The sequence below is a fragment of the Aspergillus ibericus genome (assembly GCF_003184845.1).
Source record: "Aspergillus ibericus CBS 121593 unplaced genomic scaffold BO80scaffold_44, whole genome shotgun sequence".
NCBI lineage: Eukaryota > Fungi > Ascomycota > Eurotiomycetes > Eurotiales > Aspergillaceae > Aspergillus > Aspergillus ibericus.
In genome coordinates this window covers 114,864-134,877 of record NW_020292142.1, presented here as the reverse complement: position 1 = coordinate 134,877, position 20,014 = coordinate 114,864, and the positions used below count along the sequence as shown (strand labels likewise).

Below are 20,014 nucleotides of genomic sequence, written 5' to 3'. Positions count from 1 at the left end.
CTGGATCAGTCGGGAAAGAAGGCGGGCGGCGAAGGATGGACAGAGAAAACGTGCGATGTAATGCGATGCGATGCGAGGTAGGACACCGGGGGATGCGAGGGAGGGACAAGGAGGGGAGGGGGACAAGAGTCACAGGGCGAAAGAGGACGAAGATAGTCCGGAGATCCGACGACGAGGGAATCCTGGAAGTAACTCGCTGCAATCCCGTCGATGAATCAGAGGCCGCCTTCCCGCCGCGTGCCCGTCACGTGCTCACGCGCCGCCGCCGCGGAGGCGCGAAGGCCTTCTTTTCCTTCGAGTATACGATCGATAACGAGTTACGACAGACCACGGCGGAAAAAGCTGGGCTATACCATCGTGGGCGCGTGACGACGTTGATCGATCGTGTCTCCAGGCAGCCTTCCTCCACGGTAGCCTGCCGGCTACTGACTAGTTGTTGTCCGCCATCTTCCTGCTTTTATACGCCCCACCTTCTTTTACTTCGGACTTTCTCTCCAACTTCTTCCCCCTCCCGTTTCCGGTTGGCATCGATGCATATTCGATCTTAACAACATGCCCATCTTAGGTGGTGCGTAAATCCCTCCCAATCCTGCCCGTGACGAACCCGTTGCTGATGGATCCAGACGCGGAAACGATCCGCATCCTCGTCTCAACCGATAATCATGTCGGATACAATGAACGGGACCCCATCCGCGGGGATGATAGCTGGAAAAGCTTCCATGAAGTAATGTGCCTGGCCAAGGAACACGACGTGGACATGGTGCTCCTGGCAGGGGACCTCTTCCATGAGAACAAACCCTCGCGGAAGTCCATGTACCAAGTCATGCGCTCCATCCGCATGAACTGCCTGGGCGATAAGCCTTGTGAACTGGAGATGCTTAGTGATGCTAGCGAAAATTTCCAGGGAGCATTTAACCATGTAAATTACGAAGATCTGGACATCAACGTGGCTATCCCCATCTTTTCGATCCATGGGAACCACGATGATCCGTCCGGAGAAGGGCATCTGGCCGCGCTGGACCTTCTGCAGGTATCGGGTTTGCTTAACTACTACGGGCGGACACCCGAGTCGGATAATATCCAGATCAAGCCGGTCTTGCTTCAGAAAGGACGCACCAAGCTTGCCCTTTACGGCATGAGTAATGTCCGCGATGAGCGCTTGTTCCGCACGTTTCGGGATAACAAGGTCAAGTTCTACCAGCCCTCAATCCAGAAAGACGACTGGTTCAACTTGATCTGTGTCCACCAGAACCACTACGCACACACCGAAACGGGCTACTTGCCCGAGAATTTCTTGCCCGAATTTCTGGATCTCGTCATCTGGGGGCATGAACACGAATGTCTGATCAATCCTCGGATGAACCCCGAGACCAAGTTTCACGTCATGCAGCCCGGCTCGTCGGTTGCGACCTCCTTGGTCCCCGGCGAAGCAGTGGCCAAGCATGTCGCGATCCTCAGCGTCACAGGTCGGGAGTTCAAATGTGAGCCCATCCGCCTCAAGTCCGTTCGTCCATTCGCCATGCGCGAAATTGTTCTTTCCGAGGAGAAAGGCGCGCAGAAGCTCGCCCGCAAGGAGAACAACCGAACGGAAGTCACCCGCTTTCTCATGTCGATCGTCGAGGAACTCATCGAAGAAGCGAAGGCGGAATGGCTGGAAATGCAGGAAGACCATGCCGAGGATGAGGAGCTAGAAGTCCCGCTACCACTGGTGCGACTGCGCGTTGAGACTTCCACGCCAGACGGGGGCACATATGACTGCGAGAACCCCCAACGATTCTCAAATCGCTTCGTGGGCAAGGTGGCCAACGTGAATGACGTCGTTCAATTTTACCGCAAGAAGAAGAACGTCACACGCACCAAGGATGCGGATAAAGACCTTGACGAGGCGGCCGTTTCCCATCTCTCTGCTCTGGACACCGTCAAGGTCGAGCAGTTGGTGCGCGATTTCCTCTCCGCGCAGTCTTTGACTATCCTCCCACAGAACTCTTTCGGCGACGCGGTCGCTCAATTCATCGACAAAGATGACAAACACGCTCTGGAAATGTTCGTCAACGAGTCGCTCGAGAGCCAGATCAAGCATCTGATGGCTCTAGACCGCGAAGACGACATGGACGAAGACGAAGCTGCCGAGAGCTCGTTACAAAAAGCCATGGACAAGTACCGCTCGCAGATGGAAGACATGTTCTCACAAGGCATCAAAAAACGCACACGGGGCAAGAAGCGATTCAAACCGAAGCCCGATGGCTGGGACACCGAGTTTGATGGCGTCTGGGAGGACCAGCCGGGTGCGCTCATTCACTCCGACAACGAGGACGGCGACCCCAACGCAGACATAGCCGGCGAGGATGGCACCGAACCCCCAGCTCGAACCACATCCACGCGCGGTCGGGGCCGCGGCCGTGGCGGCAGAGCCACCACCACTACTACCAGTACACGTAAAACCGCCACCACAAAAGCAACCTCCACTACCGCAAAGAAAGCCACTCCCTCCAAAACCACCACCACTAAAGGCCGCAAACGCTGCACCGTCTCAGACGACGAAGATGAAGACGACGATGTCATCATGGTAGACGACAACGACGATGACGATGACGCCGCTCTCCCCAACATAGACGAAGAAGAAGAGGACGACGATGACGACGACTCCCAAGCCCTCTTCGTCAAGCAACCCACCACCCGATCCCGCAGAACAGCAGCACCACCCTCCTCCAAAGCATCCAGTGCCCCCAGCCAGCGCCGCAAAGCCCCATCTCCTGCACCTTCATCGAATACCCTCGCCGCCGCACCGGCTACGCGCCGCACCAGAGGAAAGCAAACCCAAACCCAGACCACGTTGAATTTCGTGGGCTCGCAGACCAGCGTGCGCGGTACGGCGGGTACTCGATCTACGCGGGCCACGAGAGGGACGAGTGTGATCAGTGATATCGATGATGATAGCGATGGGTTTGAACCTATGGCGAGTAGTGCCAGACGGAGGTAAATATTTTCGTGTTGATCTACTAGTGCATGTCTACATAGGAGGTTGTTCTGAGAAGTTGATTGCATTTCAGGCGTTGATGGTACGGGATACCGGGACTAGATTGGAGTTGGAGGTCAGATATCATAGCACATATATCAGCTCAACAATCATTTTTCATCCAATATTCAATTGAGGAGTAAAGTCTTTGATTCCCCTAGACCCTACCGGTAGCCCAACCAGCGATTCTCATGATGAGAGAGTTCATGATGAAATTACTTCCTAGTGGGCTACATATACATCTCCCTAACAACCCACCCTTCCCTTTCCACAAAACAACTCATCCTCCCAAGCAATGCCAACAACCACGAACAAACTACAGTCTCCCCCTCCCCAAAAACCTCACCGGAACATCCACAACCCTGGCCCTCAAAAACTCCGCCACATTCTTCCCCAAGAAATCCACCGTAGTCGTCACCCCCACTCCCCGATCCAACAAATTCCGAAACAGGAAATGCACGGCCCTCAGATTCGGGAGCTCGAAACGCTCGATCCGCAGGTCGGGATTGGAGGTGTATTTCTCGCCGAGGAGGAGCGTGATCGTGGGGATGGAGAGGAGGGTTCGCAGCCAGAGGTATTCGTCGCTGTGGCGGACCCAGAAGCCGCAGTTTGCGTCGGGGCCTTTGTCGCCGGAGCGGGCGTGGACGATCAAGCCCAGGGGGGCGGGGGTGGTTGGGCCGAAGGAGGGGGTGGGGATGGGGATGGAGTCAGGGGCGGAGGTGATGGGTTGGGAGGGTTGATGGGGTGGGTAGGTTTGGGTGGTTGGGGGAGGGGGGATGGTGAGGGTTTGGTGAAGCCAGGGGAGGTGGACGCGGTGGTGGATGGAGGATTGGGGGAGGAGGCTGACGTGGTATTCGTAGATGGGACGGGGGAAGCCTTGTCGGGAGTCGAGGTGGAAGGTGGCCCCCGGATAGCCTTGCATGATGTTGTCGACGATGTGGCGGAGGAAGTGCATTGGGGAGAGGTCGTCGGCGTGACGGGCTTGGGCGACGATGCGGAAGCAGACGGTGGCGCTGTCTTGGTCTTGGGGATTGGGGGCTGCGGAGCCCAGGGTGGAGAAGTGGAGGGCCGTAAATTTGGAGGAGTATGGGGAGAGGAGATGGCGGATTTGAGCTTCGAGCATGCGGGCTTTGGCGTCGATGTCGAGCCCGACGAGGAACCAAGTCGCCTCGGCTTGGAAGCCGCCGCGGGCTGTGATGCCGACTTTGGTGGTAGGTGGTGGTGGTCCGGAGCGGATGCCGTGCACGGCGACTCGGTTGGTTCCGACTTGTTCGAAGTAGACGTCGTTGAGGATGGCCGTGACGTCGGAGTTGAAGTACCAGGGGCCTTGAATCTCGTAGAGGAGCTGGGATGAGCAGGTGTCGACGGTGACGGCGCCGCCGGTTGCGTAGGACTGCATGGTGATGATGACTTGGCCCTTGGGGGAGATCTCCGCGATGGGATACCCAATATTGGTCCAGCCGTCACGGCCGACGTGTTCTAGCGACTTGAAGCCGGTGAAGTTTCCTCCGCAGACATAGTTGCTGCATTCGATGAGGTGACCGGCCACGAAGGCATTGGCTAACTGGTCGAGGTCGGTGCGATCCCAGTTGTGGAACCAGTACGCAGCTCCAATAACGGGTGATGCATCTGATACTCGTCCGCAGAGTACGATATCGGCTCCCTGGGATAATGCGGCCGCGATTCCGAGCCCACCCAAATAGCACTGAGCGAAGATGGGCTCGAAAGGCCAGTCGGAGAGAGATTCGCCCGTGTAGATGTTGTTGAAGGTGGACTCGCCCGACGAGAGTGCCGCTTTGATGATTGACAGGACTTCGTCCCCGGAGACCCAAGCCACCTGGAGCCATATTAGCATCTCTCCTCCACGGATCCTCTGAGTAGCGACCAATTGACCTTGAGGTCCAGTCCCTTTGCATCCACCATGTGCTTCACCACTTTGTATAGGCCTTCTGTGTCCGTGTTGCCTGCATTGACCGCCACTTTGATGCCGTGCTTTGCTAGATCTTCGAGGGCTGGGCTCAGAGCCAAGAGGAACGCGGCTTCATAGCCTGGCGCATTGTCGGTGAGGGGTTTTTGTTCCCCTCTCTCCTGGAGCCGGTCCTGTTCCACTTTGCGTGCAGCCGCCGTTACCATATTCGCCTCACTCATGAAGTCCGCGATGATCACATCGACTGGATCCCGGGGATGATTTCGAGCGAACTCGGCGATAGCATGGCGCCGGTCAGCATTGGACCCGGACGCTCCTATTGCCAAGGCTGGTTAGTCGACTATGGCTAGGCTTAAGAAACCACACGAGGGAAGCTGCATTGACTTGCCCGCTATGCGAATTGGACGATTCATGATCTATAGGGGTATCACCGTTACAAGTAGCTGGCGGAGTCGCTTGAACTCGAGCAAGGGAACGAGAAGGAAGAAATGAGAATATGGAATGGCCTAGAATGCCCGCTTGAGAGTTCTAATCCTGGAGATTTGGATCAGGGCAGCGAGTGCATGGCCCATGGAATGCGAATACTTCTTCAGGAGATGCCGAGGACCTTCGGTTGTTTGTTGCGGGGATCTGCCCCGACTCGCCGCACTTGCAGTCGGATCGACCGGCTCGAGAAAGTTAGAGTTGACCGGTGGAAGCTTAAATTATGAAATCATTAGGGCCAGTAAGAAAAGCAATTATGCACCGGCATCCGACATGATGAGACTATTAGAGGGGGATCAAGTGACAGGCGGATAGATCGAAGAGCCAAGTCAAGGAAGGTCACGCCACCAGACCAACAAGAAGTTGCCGAACTGTGGTCTCCGGTCTCTTTCGCGTCCCACCATGCTTTATCTACACATATCCAGCCCATTGTAAGATGGCCATGGAGATGAACAGTATCAGGAAGGAGGTCTTGACCATCTCGATCTCATCGCGATGGCGTCGCGCCCAGTTGCCCACCTGCTTCAACCAGATAAGCTGATGGTCATCCTTCAACGCTGTGTGTAGTCCAGGTAACCCATCGAGACTACGGACATTATACTCCTTTTGGTATGCGCGAAGCTCGTTGGATTGAACCTTTTTGCCCGTCCAGTGGCCCAGTGTATTGCGGTCTTGGAGGAACGGGTTGGTGTCCTTGGTCTCGGCGTCGACTTTCAGGGACAGTCGCGGGACCCCGTAGCCGCACGAACGTTGAGCCTATACTCCAAAAAATGGATTGCATTCAATGTTAGCAGGACATCTCCCTCTACGGTGAATTGTCAGGCAGAGTGTCAGAAGTGGTCAGAGACAGAACCTTGAAGACATTCAGACGGATGATAGCACGCGCTCCTACCACATGCTTGCCTCCCATCCGCTCGAGGTAGGAGGGAAATTCAGGCTCATCCCATTCGATCACGGATCCCGTGCAAAAGAAGCGGACTATGCCGGGGGAAGCGTCAAACGAGCAGAACATGACGGTGACTCGTCCGTTTTCGCGCACATGACTGATGGTTTCACTGCCCGAGCCGGTGGCATCAACATAGGCCGCCTCGTTGGGACCCAGGATGGCGAATGACGAGTCGGGAAAGCCCTTGGGTGACACATTGACATGGCGTCCTTGCAGAGGGGCCGAGGCCACGAAAAAGACGCTCTGGCGGAGGGTCCAGTCGCGGAGTTCGGGGGTGATCGACTGGTAGAATGTCGGCATTTTCCTGCGTCAACAATGAGGAGATAAGGATTCGATGGCTGGACCGGAAGCGAATCAGGGGACTCGTGGGCTGCACCACGGTTGCAAGAGGGATGCGCGAAGCTAGGGCCCTTTTATAGGCGCTCGATGGTCGGCAGAACAGGGATTGGCCATTCCGCCATCCTTCCTTTTCTTTCATCCCTGGTCATTATTGGAATACTATATTACCTCGTACAGTTGAGTCATTACTTTGCGGGGTTCGATGGCATTGTTAGCAACCCATTCATTCTTGCATTTACACACGGACCAAGTGTGCTGAGCTCATTCCGGGGATGGCCAGAATAGTCCCGTCCCCGCCGATCGGCACTGATAAAGCGGTCTTGTTGTCGCATCGCAGCATAGCAAGACATGACGCTGCATGAGAACGGTGCAATCTCACCCGGAAGTCTTTCCAACTCTCTGCGATGGTTCCAGATCTTTTGGTGAGAATAGATACTGGCCTGGGTGTTCGCGCTGGCATGTTATGCTGTATTGAACTGCAAATTAAAATCTCTCCCGCGGAGGATTTCCAGGGTATCCCCTACTCCGTAGTCTCCTACAATAACTATGACAAGAAAGTTCGCTTCGTCATCGTTGCGCGCAGGAGAGGTGCCTGGTTGGGCTTCAAAACGCCACTTTTTGCCCAGTGAAACAGTTTAGGTTCCCCGATAACAATGGGGAAGTCCTTATCAGAAGCCCAGGTACTGCAGGGTTCCATCCATGGTTCCCCGGGATGGCCACATTTCCGTCCTCAGGAGCAATCACAACAACTTGAACAGCAGGGTAGCTGGGGTCCTTGGAATCTCGGTGAGAGGAGGAGAGAGGTCTTAAGATCCTGCCGGTATAAATCAACCCGAAGGTGTGTTATCGCTGATTCGGGAAAGAACAGGGTCGGTGTCAGCACTGTCAGGAAGCCGAGGCTCAATCAGGAAGGGACAGCCTGGAGCCCGCTTTCGTTACCCCACGAGTTGCGTCAGCGCAGAGGCGACCCTCGACAGAATAGCCTCGGAGATAAGCCGTGACGGTGTAAGCTGCAGTACTTCCGTAGTCCCTCCTATGTAAGGTTCAGTTCCGTTGAACTGCTCTAGTCGAAGCCCTCATTGGGACAACATGGGAAAGAAAAGTGAGTCAATAACTGTAATTGCCATGGCAGCGGGATCTGGTTGCGGAATAGCGGAATCGTAAATCCCGCCGTTTCAAATGGCTATCGGTGAATTCACCTATGATCTCTAATCTAATACACAAGTGGGGAGCTTTGCTACTAGCACTGTCACTAGCGGGACCTGAGTATCCTCGGTGTCGCAGCAAGAAACTGGCTAAGAAGGCGGTGCCCGCTCTCCCCAGTTCCAGGTATAGCAGCCTGCCAGCCATCTTGCCGGAGAGGGCCTAGAGGGATGGATCCGGATATACGCAGGTCTTGGATCCTCGACACGCTCAAATCAGCCGACCACCCCAGGTTTGAATCCTTTCCTGCCCGGGCTTCAGTCCCGCCCGTCGCAGTGAAAGACGGCGAAGGTGTCATCGTTAGTAAAACTCAACGGCAGCCACTAGTGACTTGGCGAGGGTGGATCGGTCAACAATTGGGGATCTCACTTGTCTGGTTGCCAGGAACGATTTCTGATATCTCCCCTCCACTTCCCCTCCACCTGCGACGGATTGACGGAACGAAGTCTCCCACTGGCCAGCGCTAAATTGCGCCATACCGGGTTAATGGCAGATGCATCGACTAATGTATCACCTTTGGCCCAATTTGGAGGGGAGTGGTAAGCACTCTAGTTGGGCTGACCAATTTGCTGCAGCTTGCAGGTCAACTAAACCGCTAGTAGGCACCTGGTCCCCGCCACTACTTCAACAAGGTGGAGGGAGTTCCGCGAGGATGAGATACGAGAATGTTCTTAGTTGCGAGTAATAACATGGGCTCCTTTCCATCCTTCGGGCGCCGAGTCCCTCTCGTTCTTAGCTATGATGTAAGATGTAACCCACCCGCCGCTGTTCATTTTCCACCACCGCCACAGGGCGGCAGACTTGCCAACTACCAACCTGTGAAGTGTGAACCTTGGAGGCGAAGGGCCCGGGGGTCCCTGGGGGTGGCCAGAAAGTGAAAGTGAAAAGTGAAAGAGATGGGCTGGAAACCCCGCACGATCGCTGCCGATTACTAGGCGGGTGGGGACGGGCTGGCATGCGGGAACCTGGGAACCCAGAAAGAATCTGGGATATGCTGTAGGGAAGCTGGTGGCTCCAATAGGAGGTGCGGCGATGGTGGCTATCCGCGGAGGGGTGAAGTAATGTTACCCGGACATCCTCCCATGGATCTGGCTGGACCGTCACGATGGATGTATCTACTCAATTAATACAGTACCGCGGGCTCCACGATCTCCGCTGGAATGCGCCCCTCGCCCCCTCACCAGCTTCCCCTCTCTCGACCCCCCCCTACCACCACCTGTCTTCGTGTCCGCTTTATTTATTAAGGATAGGATTCCCTCGCTCTGTCGCTCGTTCTCTCTTCTCTTCTCCTCTTCCTCCCTAAACCACAGCTCTATCCTTCACCATGGCTGACCTTTTCACCACTATCGAGACCCCCACCGCCAAATATGAACAGCCTCTGGGCTTGTAAGTGTCCCTTCTCTCCCTCCAAGGTCCTTTCTGTCTCTCTGGTGACTGACTGGTCTTGTAACCCAGGTTCATCAACGGCGAGTTCGTCAAGGGTGTCGAAGGCAAGACCTTCGAGACCGTCAACCCCACCACCGAGAAGCCTATTGTTGCCGTTCACGAAGCAACCGAGAAGGATGTGGACCTTGCTGTTGCCGCTGCTCGCAAGGCCTTTGAGGGCTCCTGGCGCCAGGTTACTCCCACTGACCGTGGCCGCCTGCTGACCAAGCTGGCGGACCTGTTCGAGCGCGATGCCGATATCTTGGCCTCGATCGAATCTCTGGACAATGGTAAATCTATTACCATGGCCAAGGTCGATGTCGCCAACGCTGCGGGTTGCTTGCGCTACTACGGTGGTTGGGCCGACAAGATTCACGGTCAGACCATCGACACCAACTCGGAGACCTTGAACTACACTCGCCACGAGCCCATTGGTGTCTGTGGACAGATCATCCCTTGGAACTTCCCAATCCTGATGTGGTCCTGGAAGATCGGTCCCGCCGTCGCTACCGGTAACACCGTCGTTATTAAGACCGCCGAGCAGACCCCGTTGTCGGGTCTGTACGCGGCCAAGCTGATCAAGGAGGCCGGGATCCCCGATGGTGTGGTCAACATCATCTCCGGTTTCGGCCGTGTGGCGGGTGCTGCCATTTCTAGCCACATGGACATTGACAAGGTCGCCTTCACTGGCTCCACCCTTGTTGGCCGCACTATCCTCCAGGCCGCGGCCAAGAGCAACCTCAAGAAGGTGACCCTTGAGCTGGGTGGCAAGTCCCCCAACATCGTCTTCGACGATGCCGACATTGACAATGCTATCTCCTGGGCCAACTTCGGTATTTTCTACAACCACGGCCAGTGCTGCTGCGCCGGCTCCCGTATTCTGGTCCAGGAAGGTATCTATGACACGTTCGTTGCGCGTTTGAAGGAGCGGGCCGCCCAGAACAAGGTGGGCGACCCCTTCTCGAAGGAGACCTTCCAGGGTCCCCAGGTCTCGCAGCTCCAGTTTGACCGCATCATGGAGTACATCAAGCACGGTAAGGATGCCGGAGCTACCGTCGCCGTCGGTGGTGAGCGTCATGGCACCGAGGGATACTTCATCCAGCCCACTGTCTTCACCGATGTTACCTCGGACATGAAGATCAGCCAGGAGGAGATCTTCGGCCCGGTTGTCACCGTGCAGAAGTTCAAGGATGTGGATGAGGCTATTAAGATTGGCAACAGCACCTCCTACGGTAAGTTTTACACCATGAGCACAATGATGCCCATATGCTGATTGATTTCTTCCAGGTCTCGCTGCTGGTATCCACACCAAGAATGTCAACACCGCTATTCGCGTTTCTAACGCTCTGCGTGCCGGGTGAGTATTCCCATTGCATCGTGTGTTGGCAAACACCTGCTAACGTGAATCACAGAACCGTTTGGGTCAACAGCTACAACCTGCTTTCCTACCAGGTGCCCTTCGGAGGATTCAAGGAGTCCGGTATCGGTCGCGAGCTGGGCTCGTACGCCCTCGAGAACTACACCCAGATCAAGGCTGTGCACTACCGTCTGGGCGATGCTCTCTTCTAATCGAATGTGAGGTGACGGGGGAAAGTTGAGAAGCTCGCTTCGGCGACGAGCTTGGGGCTTGGTATTAACATCTAGTGCAAGTAGCCATGACTGGTTCATGTAAAACAATCAGGATACGAATTTACGATGAGAATATAATTGGTCGTTCGCCTCTATCTATAACAATTTGAGTAAATGTCCATCAAGTCCCCACCCCATGTGTTTCCAGGCCGAGGGGGAGCTAGAACAACGCCCACCTGTTCGAAACTGGAGAGGCCCACCCCACTACCCCAATCTTCGGCTGGCCTCGGCCTGGAAGACCCACGGTTTCAGGTAGGACGAAGCAGGGAATATCCAGGACCGAGGACCAGAGGTGACGCAGAGTCCCCGGGACAATCGCTGGCGAGAGCCGGGGGGGATCTCGGGGGGATGATGCTCCGGCTCCATCGGGTCGAAGATGGCCCGAGGGGAGGTCTATCAGCTGACTTGACTGGGGGCTGTCAGTTCGGGCACTATGGAATCATGCCTCTGCGGTGTCCTCGGCATAGCATGGAGAGGGAGATCTTGCCACCTCAGATCTGGATCCTCATCATATTGATATATGATACAGGTCGGTCGATGTTGGAGTCTTCGAAGACCTACTCAGGCAACACAAGCTTCCAATTCAGGTTACACCATGCTTCTGGAATTGACTGACTTATAGCACTCTCATCTCAGCCACGAGAGGCTTACCATGACCCAGTGATGGCTCGACCTGAAAGTGGCCCAACAGGCTCAATTTGCTGAATGATGAACTCGTAGTCTATATCAGAACGAGTATGCCTTATTATGGAAAAGACCCGCCATCTTTCCTGCTGCTCAGGGTTGTGAGTCGACTGTCGTACAAGCAGATGCACTGAGGTTTGGGAGCGTTGCAGTCTCCAGCAGAGTCGGTACCACAGTATAACATGAACATTCACCTGAGCCCACGGTATAACCCCCTCTTTCCCTCGCATGGCGCTGTTTCCACCGTCAATGGTGTATCCACCCCAAGACAACATGGCCCTCTCACCAGACCTACTTTGCAATCTTGTTGTGCTGCTTCAGAGCTCCATCGCCCTCATTCTCCTGGTCCGGACACCCAAGGGCTCCATTCTACGTTGGATATGCCTTCCTTCGCTAGTGTACATGGCCTACTTAGAAGGCGTCCTCGTGAGAATATCCAACCACAATGTCTTTGCCAAAGTCACGGTTAGCGGCATGCCGTTCACCACGATCATTCAATTGATCAACCTTCTGCTGGTCACCAGCATCGACTTGACGGAGCACCCTGGTTCAACCAAGGATAAACTGGTGTTTGCGTTTAGCATACTCCAGTCCCTTCGTGGTATCGGCACCAAATGGCAAGCGAGGAATGTTCCCCAACAGCCGTTGGTGCTCCGACGAAATCCACCCAGTCGAGCCCAGTATATACAAAGGCAAATAGCGATTATCATATGGGAGGCCCTCTCCCTGATTTGGGTGTTAATGTTATTTGTGCCGCACGTTAAGCCGGACCATGATGGGATCTACCTGTACGGACCAGGACGCGAATTTTCATACGCAGACTCCAGCGTCGAGCAGTTGCTCGCACGGGCCAAAGTCGCTTTTGTTCTCGGGTTTCCAGGATCGATGCTCTTCCTGGACTCCTCATATCGAATGGGATCCATTCTCGCCATTGGGACAGGCATATCGAAAGTGGAATCGTGGCCCCCAGTGTTTGGGAGCCTTCGAGAGTCATACACCGTTCGTGGATTTTGGGGGTCCGTTGTCTGCTACTTCATGTTAATTGCTCCCCTCGAGAAATATGCACTAACATAGGCAACAACCAGCAAATTCTGGCATCAGTATCTCCGGTGGCCTTACACTAGCATCTCAACAGCAATCACCTGTCGCATCCTCCGCCTTCCCAAGCCCTCCCTATTAGAACGGTATCTAAACTTGACTATAGTCTTTGCGCTCTCTGCAACAATGCATGTGGTCACCAACGTTGTCAGCGGGATCGAAGGCGGAAACACCGGCACTATGATCTTCTTCCTCTCACAGGCCGGTGCCATTGCCTTCGAGGACACGATACAGCATTGCTGGGCTGTCTTACAGCGGGAGAAAGCCAATGCGGCGGAAACACCACTATGGCAGCGATGTGTTGGTTTCATATGGGTGTTTTGCTGGCTGGCTGCAACGTACCCCTGGTGGTGGTATCCTATTATCCGGTCTTTGGGAGCATATGACTGGTCTGAGATGTTGGATGTCATTCATGGACTGGGATTGACCAAGTCCAATCTTTCCCCCATGGTGGTGGGGGGTGGGATTTTTTTGCGAATTGCCTTTGGAGCCGAGATCTAAGGATGGCCAACCCTTGTGATGTCTTAGGGTGGTCCCCAATTGAAAGCTAGACGCTTAAGGAGATGACCGGCTAGGTTACAGATCCCAAGTGTACCGATTGGTGCCATTGGGTTTCTCCCAGGGTCTTCCGTTTTAGATATGTTACGCATTTCCCATGTTAGGGCCCTTATCATACGGAGATTATCCCGACCACACATTGCTGCAGAGTGCTGCTGCTCGACGAAGTGTATTAGATATAAAGATAAGAGTTAGGTGTAGTAAGCCAGTCATGCAAGTCTCAAACGCCATCCATGCATGTAACTGTCTCAGGAAGCTTACAACATGTCCAATCATGATCCTTGGCTGCCACAATTGTTGGATTTGGGTGCGCATCTGCAACTGTGGAGGCTTACGACAGATCCATTTGCCGGCCGGTAGGGCGTGATCGATGAAGCCTCTCCCATTGGGACCTGGCAGCTTTCGAAACCGGGTCGGTTGGCCGCCATGATGTAACAGCCGGGGTACGACTGACACCATATGTAAGAGACATTCGATGGAACGTAAGAGGGTCATTGTTAAGTTCTCCAACATATCACATTCCTAATCTGGAAAAAGGCTCGACTGAGGTGTCGTCGTCTCGGCTTCAGACTTGTTTGTTGTCGCACAAGAACAGTTGAAACCGCTGACACTAGTCGGCAGGTACTTACAGGCTCTCTGCACACTGGTAGCAGATAACCTACAGCCCCTAATCGCAATCAGAATCCATCTTATCATCCCACTCACCGACTTCAGCAGTCTCGGTTCCCTGAAACGATGCTGCAAGCTACTTTCCGACTCCACCATAGTGCAAGGCACACCCACCAAGATTGGCCTAACAGTTGGGGCCATTTTGCTCCCAGTCAACTTGGCGACCTAAACCCGCTGATCGGGTTCGAGAAAAGGAGTAGACGTCGGATCCGGGGACCATCTATGACATCCATGTGGCTTATATCCACTCTCCTGATTCCTTCGGTGGCCTTGTTGAGCTGACGGAGATAGGAGTCCGGCTTTTTCGAGTGAGGGGGGCCTCCTGAGATGAGTTTGTAGCTCTGCTGTCTATTGTATATCAGTCTATAACCTGGGCTAGCGGAACTTTGGTCGTTCATCTATCCATGTCAGTGTCATTCGAAGCAAACATCAGGCATGTAGAATCAGGATCCCTACCGTCCCAACAATCCCCTTTATGCGCTAGAATTCTCGAAAAACATCCAGCGGGCGGTTTTCGCCCCAAACGGCTTGCCTGAGAGAACAACATCTGATGTCAGCCGGGACCGGAAAGTCCCCATCCCCTGGTGCACCTGGTGGGCTCTGCCACATGGCTCCCGACGAGCATCGCCTTCTAGATCGGCTGGGACGGAAATGAGTTGGATCGTCTCTGGGGGCGGAAGTTTACAAGAGGTGAGCAGCAGAGCGAGGCGGCGCGTGAGCGTCATCCGTCTGCCCTCTTGGCGCTCCGCCTACGCCGTCGTCTGCTCGCTTCGTCTCTTCCATCACCCCATCACCCCATCACCCCATCACCCCATCACCCCCCGAATTCTCATGATGTCCCTAGATTTCGCTCAAGGTGAGTCTCGTTGCAATTCGGCTATTGCACTTGGTGACCAGACTAACATTCGACTCAGCACCGCTGCCAACGCAGTCCGGGTTCCTCGCCGACTCTGACGCGATTTGGCCCCAACGCCATCGCGAACTAGTTTCTTCAAGCACACAACTGGAGCTCCAACAACCACGCTGATGCGTTGCTCTCGTCCGTCTCAGTGCTACAACACTGCCCCAACCCTGCTAGCTGATGCCCCGTCAGCAAGGCACAGGTGCTTGCTTGCGCCCAGTTCCCCGCCATTGGTTGGAACGATGGACTCCTGTCACTCCGTCGCAGGCACCTGTCTCTAGCCAGGGACTAGCTGCTGAGTTCGCATCTCCTGGGGGTTTCACGTGGGCCCTGTGACTAAATCCAAAACATTCTGGACCCAACATTTATGCCTTCCGGGTTGCAGGGCTTGCGTATCATGCGGATCCGGGCCCAGGGGTATGTCATCCGTGGGATGCGACGTATATCACCCTTTTCCGATCCTCCTGGACTAATATAGGCCATTGTTCTGGACTTTCCTGGCCCGACGGTGGTTTTCTCCATGATTACCCTGCATACCATGTCCGACTACACCCAGGGTCCCTACGCACCCATCCGCTCTCGATCGCCGTTCGCCCCTCCACAGGCTCCTTTCAGCAATCCTCACGGTTTGAAATCGCTGGACAGTCTGGCCTCCCGGTCGACGCTCTACTTTCTCCCCAACGATATCCTCGAAGATCACGCCGACGACACCAGACACCTGAACAAGATGCCACCCAAGGACGTCGACGATAAGCTCCTCCTCGCAGGACTGGAAACCAAATGGGACGCAGCAGACCGATTGGCTGTGCCCCATCTTAACATACCAAAGGCCAGGCCGGATGATCACAGCCCACCGAGTCCATGCCATTCCTATGTATCCAGTTCCAGTTCGGCGGCGCTCTCGCCATCCGCGAGCGAATGGAGGTTCAAGCCTCTTCCCCCAGTCCCTGGTGTAAGTGACAGAGCACAGTCCAGAGGCTCCGGTAGATCGAGTGGCGGGCAAAGCTCCTTCAGGCGAGAATCCCCGACGGGCTATACTCCTCAACCATTAGCACTGCGGCCGACCACGCCCCGTCCGGTGACGCCTGTATCGACATCCAGGCCCACGACTCCTCTACCACATGCAGCACCGTTTGCTGGGGTACCCCGGCCGACGACACCACGTCCCATGACCCCGATGTCATCGCATTCCAGACCTACCACTCCTCTTCCTCCGGTCGCCCCTTTTGCCGCACCATCTCGCCCCATGACACCCCCTATGTCCTCTCGACCGACCACCCCGCGACCTACCACTCCTCGCCCTTCGACGCCCCGATCGGCAACCCCTCGGCCCACGACCCCCCGGCCTACGGTAACAATCCCAGATACCAGAGCAGCGACAAATCTGAGAAACGAGTATACTCCAGGGGATGGATTTTCCGCGCCTGAACAGGTTGCTGAAAAAGCATGGCCACAAACTCTAGGCCTCAAAACTGAGCAATTGCCGCTGTTCCCGAGCGACCACTACGGTCAGAGTCCGAATCGGCTGAGTCCGGTTGACATATATCCCCAGCAGAAACAGCCAGTGAAGAAATCGTCAAATCAAGAACTCAAGCAAGACAGTGACGACAAACCTCTGTGGCGGACGTTAAAAGCAGGCGTGCGCCGTGTCCTAACTCGCAAAGCCGTCTCCCATGACGGCGGAGCATACAAAGCCAGCAGATTCGGAAAGAACAAGCAAAAGAATGCCCGCCGAGCATCCATCATTGTTCGGATGTCTACCATTCCTCCTATTCACCATCCCCCCGAGGACAGGGCTGGTCCCGGTTTCCTCGACGAGAAAGAAGAAGGCCACTACGAAGACGCGATCAAGCGCATGAAGAATGTCCTGGCAAGTCTACTCGAGGATGGGTACTCCATGGATGCGATTCTGCAGGCGGAGGCCAACCAGCAGTTCCTCCGATCTCTGTTCACGAGGGTGCAGAACGAGCCGCTGCTGGGAGTAGATACCGGGCCCCCGATCCCATCTCCGCCGACGTCCCACTCCTCCTTGCCCTCGGATCATACATGCTCTTCTCTTCCCCATGAAATTGATGAGTCAGTCCGGCAGCCCGCTGACGAGCTCGCCGGTGACCTGTATCATCCGTCAGTTGACCCGCTCTTTGACTCGCCGATTCCTCATCCCAGCCTGCGGGGCGACAACGAAAGCAGCTGGGAATACGTCGGTTATGGCGAGGATGACACGTTCACTGAAGGCGCACCATCGGTGCGCTACTTCACCGGTACTGCCCCAGATGAGGGATCCGAGCCGCGCAGCTCCTGCCCGCCGTTTGCCGCCGTCATGGCTGCATTAGACGACGATCTGCAGCGGATGACCAGCAAACGATGGAGCCTCTCCAAGCCCGGCCTCGAAGACATGATTCTCCATGTCCTCCTACAGATCGACGATCTCGACGATCTCTTCTCTTTTGCGCAGACCAGCAAAGCTACATACCATGTGTTTAAGCGTCACGAACTCCCTTTGATGGAGAACACCATTCGACGCCGATCCCCGGCCGCCTGGGAGCTGCGTCAAATGAGTGATATCAATCAACAGGCAGACCCGCAGGATATTCCCTCTGCAACGGTCTACTACCGCGCGGTGACTCGCGACCTCCGCGCCCTCGCCACCCTCAAGGGCCTGATGATGACCTACTGCCGGGCCGTGATGCGCACCAGCTCGTACACGGCACTTTCCCGCCCGTCCGGCCCGGATGCCCGTCGGCTTGATAATGCCATCTGGCGTGTATGGACCTTTTGCTTCCTATTCGGAATGCAGACCGGTCGCGAGAACGACATGGACGGACAGGTCAGCTGGCTGCGCGGGGAGGTCTTGTCCCCGTTCCAGCCCTGTCCCGATCCTAAGGACGTGGGCAGCATCCTGTTCGACCCTCCTCCGGGATTTGGGGAGGGTAATCCTGGCGGACTCTCCGTGGGCGACATGCAGGACATGGATGAGATCTGGACGTGTCTGAAGTATATGTTAGGGTTCCTGCGCGGCGAGACCGAGCGGGCCCGTCGGTTTGGGGTGTTCCAGAATTCCGGCATCGCTCCGGAGCGAAATCAAGGGATGATTGTGCTGCACGAGTGGATCAATTATCTGTTGACCTTGGGACCGGAGGCCGTGGTGGAGCTGGCGCCGTTGGGGCCCGACACGCATCCGGAAACGACGTTTCAGCGGGCGATGTCGCGGGGATGGACGACGTGGGAAGCTCCTCGACCGGGGGGGACACGCAGTGCATTCCTGACTGATGCTTTGGGACGGGTGTCGGGGGGGTTGCGACGACTGGAGGAGTTGCAGATGACGTTGTGGTATAATTGTGTGTGACCATCCTCGGATATAATGAATCCCCTTTAGCATAGGATGATTCAGTGTGTAGATAATCTTGATATGATGTTGCCCACAAGACAATCTATGAGAAAGTATGGTTCGAAGCAACCCAATGGCTGCCTCCACCGGCCGGAGCTAGGCTCGGCCCACCTCATCACTCACCTCCGTCTTTATCATTCCAGACCACACCACACACCACCACTCCATCTCTACACATTTACATTCACCATGCCTCCCTCACCCCAAACCGTAAGCCATCCTCCCATCCCCTCCTCCTCCAGATCCTCCCCAATCATCCCTTCCATCCCCTCCCCCCGTCCTCATCCCCGCCCCCTCCCCCTCCCCCGCACCCACCCCCCAAAACAACCTCCCCATCTAACAACTAAATCAGACAAAACTAACAAGCACCCTCCACCTCCTCATCCCGCGTCTCCGCCTGCTCCAAAAAAAAGACACCGCCAGTTCCGTCGTCCAACGCCGCGACCTCTCCGCCCTACTCACCGAGAACCGCTCCACGAGCGCCCGCATCCGCGTCGAGAATGTCATCGCTACCGATACCGCCGTTGAAGTCATGGAGATGGTGGAGTTGTATTGCGAGCTGCTTCTAGCGCGGGCGAATGTGTTGGATCAGGCGGCGTTTGGGGAACAGGGGAATCGAGCGAGGAGTCGCGCGAGGGGGGAAGTGGTGAGGCAGCAACAACAACATCTTACCACTTCCTCATCCGGGGGTGGGGTGGGGATGGGAATGGGAATGGGGGAGGGGAAGAAGGGATCATCAGGGTTCTCGTTTTGGGGACTTGGATTTGGGAGGAGAGATACCACCACCACTTCCACCTCTTCCCCTACCTCAACCACCACCACCACCACCACCACTACACCCCCCGCCGCCCCCGAAGAATCCCCCGAAGAAACAGAAGGCTACATCGACCCCGCCCTCGATGAAGCCGCGGCCGTGATCTTCTACGCCTACCCACGTTTTCCGCACGACGTCCGCGAAATGACCATCCTGCGAAACTTACTTTCCGATCGCTGGGGGAAGGATTTCATGCTGTTAGCGCAGGAGAATAAATTGGAGGAGGTGAAAGTGCCGGAACGGCTGGTCAGGGGGTTGAGGGTGAGGCCGCCCACGGCGGAGTTGGTGGAGTGTTATTTGCTCGAGATTGCAAGGGCGTATGGGGTTGCGTGGCCGGTGGAGGTGGAGGGGGATGTACCGGGGGTGATGGAGGGAGGGGGGGAAGGGAGTGATGGGGAGGTAGGAGGTGGAGGTGGAGATGGAGATGGGGAGAGGGAATTGCCATCTACGCCGAGGAAGATGGAGAGCGAGGCGCGACGGGCGTCTGAGACGGTCGCATTGAACAAGGCTACGCCGCCGAGGGGACTCTTCGAGGGAAAGAGTCCGGTGAGTGTGGCGCCGCCAGGGCCTCGGATGGATAATTTGAACCCTAGAGTCAAAGTACCCGGGGAAGACATCTCGCGGGACTCGACCCAGCCGACCAGGTCGGGAAAGAGTGATATACCCGAGTTGGATGAGTTGACGCGACGGTTCGCTGCCCTGCGGCGGTAATTGACAGTTTGCAGCCTGCGCGATATTTGCAGCCTGCGCGACGACACATGCACATGTTATGATTATGACAGCAACTCTATTAGATGCATCTATTCCTTTTGGTCATCCAGTATAATGTAACAGCAACCGCTTCCCAACTTTAAAAAAAAAAAAAAAAAAAAAAAAAAAAAAAAAAAAAAAAAAAAAAAAAAAAGCAACATCGGACTCCGCTATGCATGGTCCA

At 55.5% G+C, this 20,014-nt stretch overlaps 6 protein-coding genes across 6 annotated transcripts; 5 read left to right on the top strand and 1 right to left on the bottom strand.

Annotated features, from left to right (window-relative positions):
• The first annotated feature begins 320 nt into the window (after nt 1-320).
• On the top strand, nt 321-3,090 carry BO80DRAFT_389510 (MRX complex nuclease subunit). The gene is made up of 2 exons (XM_025717119.1): nt 321-568; nt 624-3,090. Exons 1-2 carry the CDS (start codon nt 553-555, stop codon nt 2,978-2,980), a joined length of 2,373 nt encoding a protein of 790 aa, XP_025571826.1. The 5' UTR covers nt 321-552; the 3' UTR covers nt 2,981-3,090.
• A 242-nt stretch (nt 3,091-3,332) lies between these two features.
• BO80DRAFT_458116 (DUF1446-domain-containing protein) lies at nt 3,333-6,672 on the bottom strand (the record flags this gene model as incomplete). The annotated part of the gene is made up of 4 exons (XM_025722263.1): nt 3,333-4,853; nt 4,910-5,215; nt 5,844-6,182; nt 6,280-6,672. The coding sequence occupies 4 exons, from the start codon at nt 6,670-6,672 to the stop codon at nt 3,333-3,335; spliced, it is 2,559 nt and encodes an 852-aa protein (XP_025571825.1).
• Nucleotides 6,673-9,119: 2,447 nt separating this feature from the next.
• BO80DRAFT_414505 (aldehyde dehydrogenase family protein) lies at nt 9,120-11,062 on the top strand. The gene is made up of 4 exons (XM_025718102.1): nt 9,120-9,300; nt 9,370-10,571; nt 10,627-10,696; nt 10,752-11,062. Exons 1-4 carry the CDS (start codon nt 9,239-9,241, stop codon nt 10,906-10,908), a joined length of 1,491 nt encoding a protein of 496 aa, XP_025571824.1. The 5' UTR covers nt 9,120-9,238; the 3' UTR covers nt 10,909-11,062.
• Nucleotides 11,063-11,925: 863 nt separating this feature from the next.
• Nucleotides 11,926-13,251, top strand: pyr8 (acetyltransferase pyr8; the record flags this gene model as incomplete). The annotated part of the gene is made up of 2 exons (XM_025718101.1): nt 11,926-12,668; nt 12,738-13,251. The coding sequence occupies 2 exons, from the start codon at nt 11,926-11,928 to the stop codon at nt 13,249-13,251; spliced, it is 1,257 nt and encodes a 418-aa protein (XP_025571823.1).
• Nucleotides 13,252-15,416: 2,165 nt separating this feature from the next.
• BO80DRAFT_448297 (uncharacterized protein) lies at nt 15,417-18,224 on the top strand (the record flags this gene model as incomplete). The annotated part of the gene is made up of 3 exons (XM_025721662.1): nt 15,417-15,830; nt 15,893-16,229; nt 16,285-18,224. 3 exons carry the CDS (start codon nt 15,417-15,419, stop codon nt 18,222-18,224), a joined length of 2,691 nt encoding a protein of 896 aa, XP_025571822.1.
• A 189-nt stretch (nt 18,225-18,413) lies between these two features.
• Nucleotides 18,414-19,894, top strand: BO80DRAFT_389498 (DUF292 domain protein). The gene is made up of 2 exons (XM_025717118.1): nt 18,414-18,476; nt 18,619-19,894. Exons 1-2 carry the CDS (start codon nt 18,456-18,458, stop codon nt 19,789-19,791), a joined length of 1,194 nt encoding a protein of 397 aa, XP_025571821.1. The 5' UTR covers nt 18,414-18,455; the 3' UTR covers nt 19,792-19,894.
• The last annotated feature ends 120 nt before the right edge of the window (nt 19,895-20,014 follow it).

Excerpts from the sequence above, each read along its gene's own strand:
- BO80DRAFT_414505 (XM_025718102.1), top strand. The coding sequence starts at position 9,239 with ATGGCTGACCTTTTCACCACTATCGAGACCCCCACCGCCAAATATGAA. Across the intron at positions 9,301-9,369 it reads TATGAACAGCCTCTGGGCTT|GTTCATCAACGGCGAGTTCG; the intron begins GTAAGTGTCCCT and ends CTTGTAACCCAG. Across the intron at positions 10,697-10,751 it reads TCTAACGCTCTGCGTGCCGG|AACCGTTTGGGTCAACAGCT; the intron begins GTGAGTATTCCC and ends CGTGAATCACAG.
- BO80DRAFT_389498 (XM_025717118.1), top strand. The coding sequence starts at position 18,456 with ATGCCTCCCTCACCCCAAACC. Across the intron at positions 18,477-18,618 it reads TGCCTCCCTCACCCCAAACC|ACAAAACTAACAAGCACCCT; the intron begins GTAAGCCATCCT and ends CAACTAAATCAG.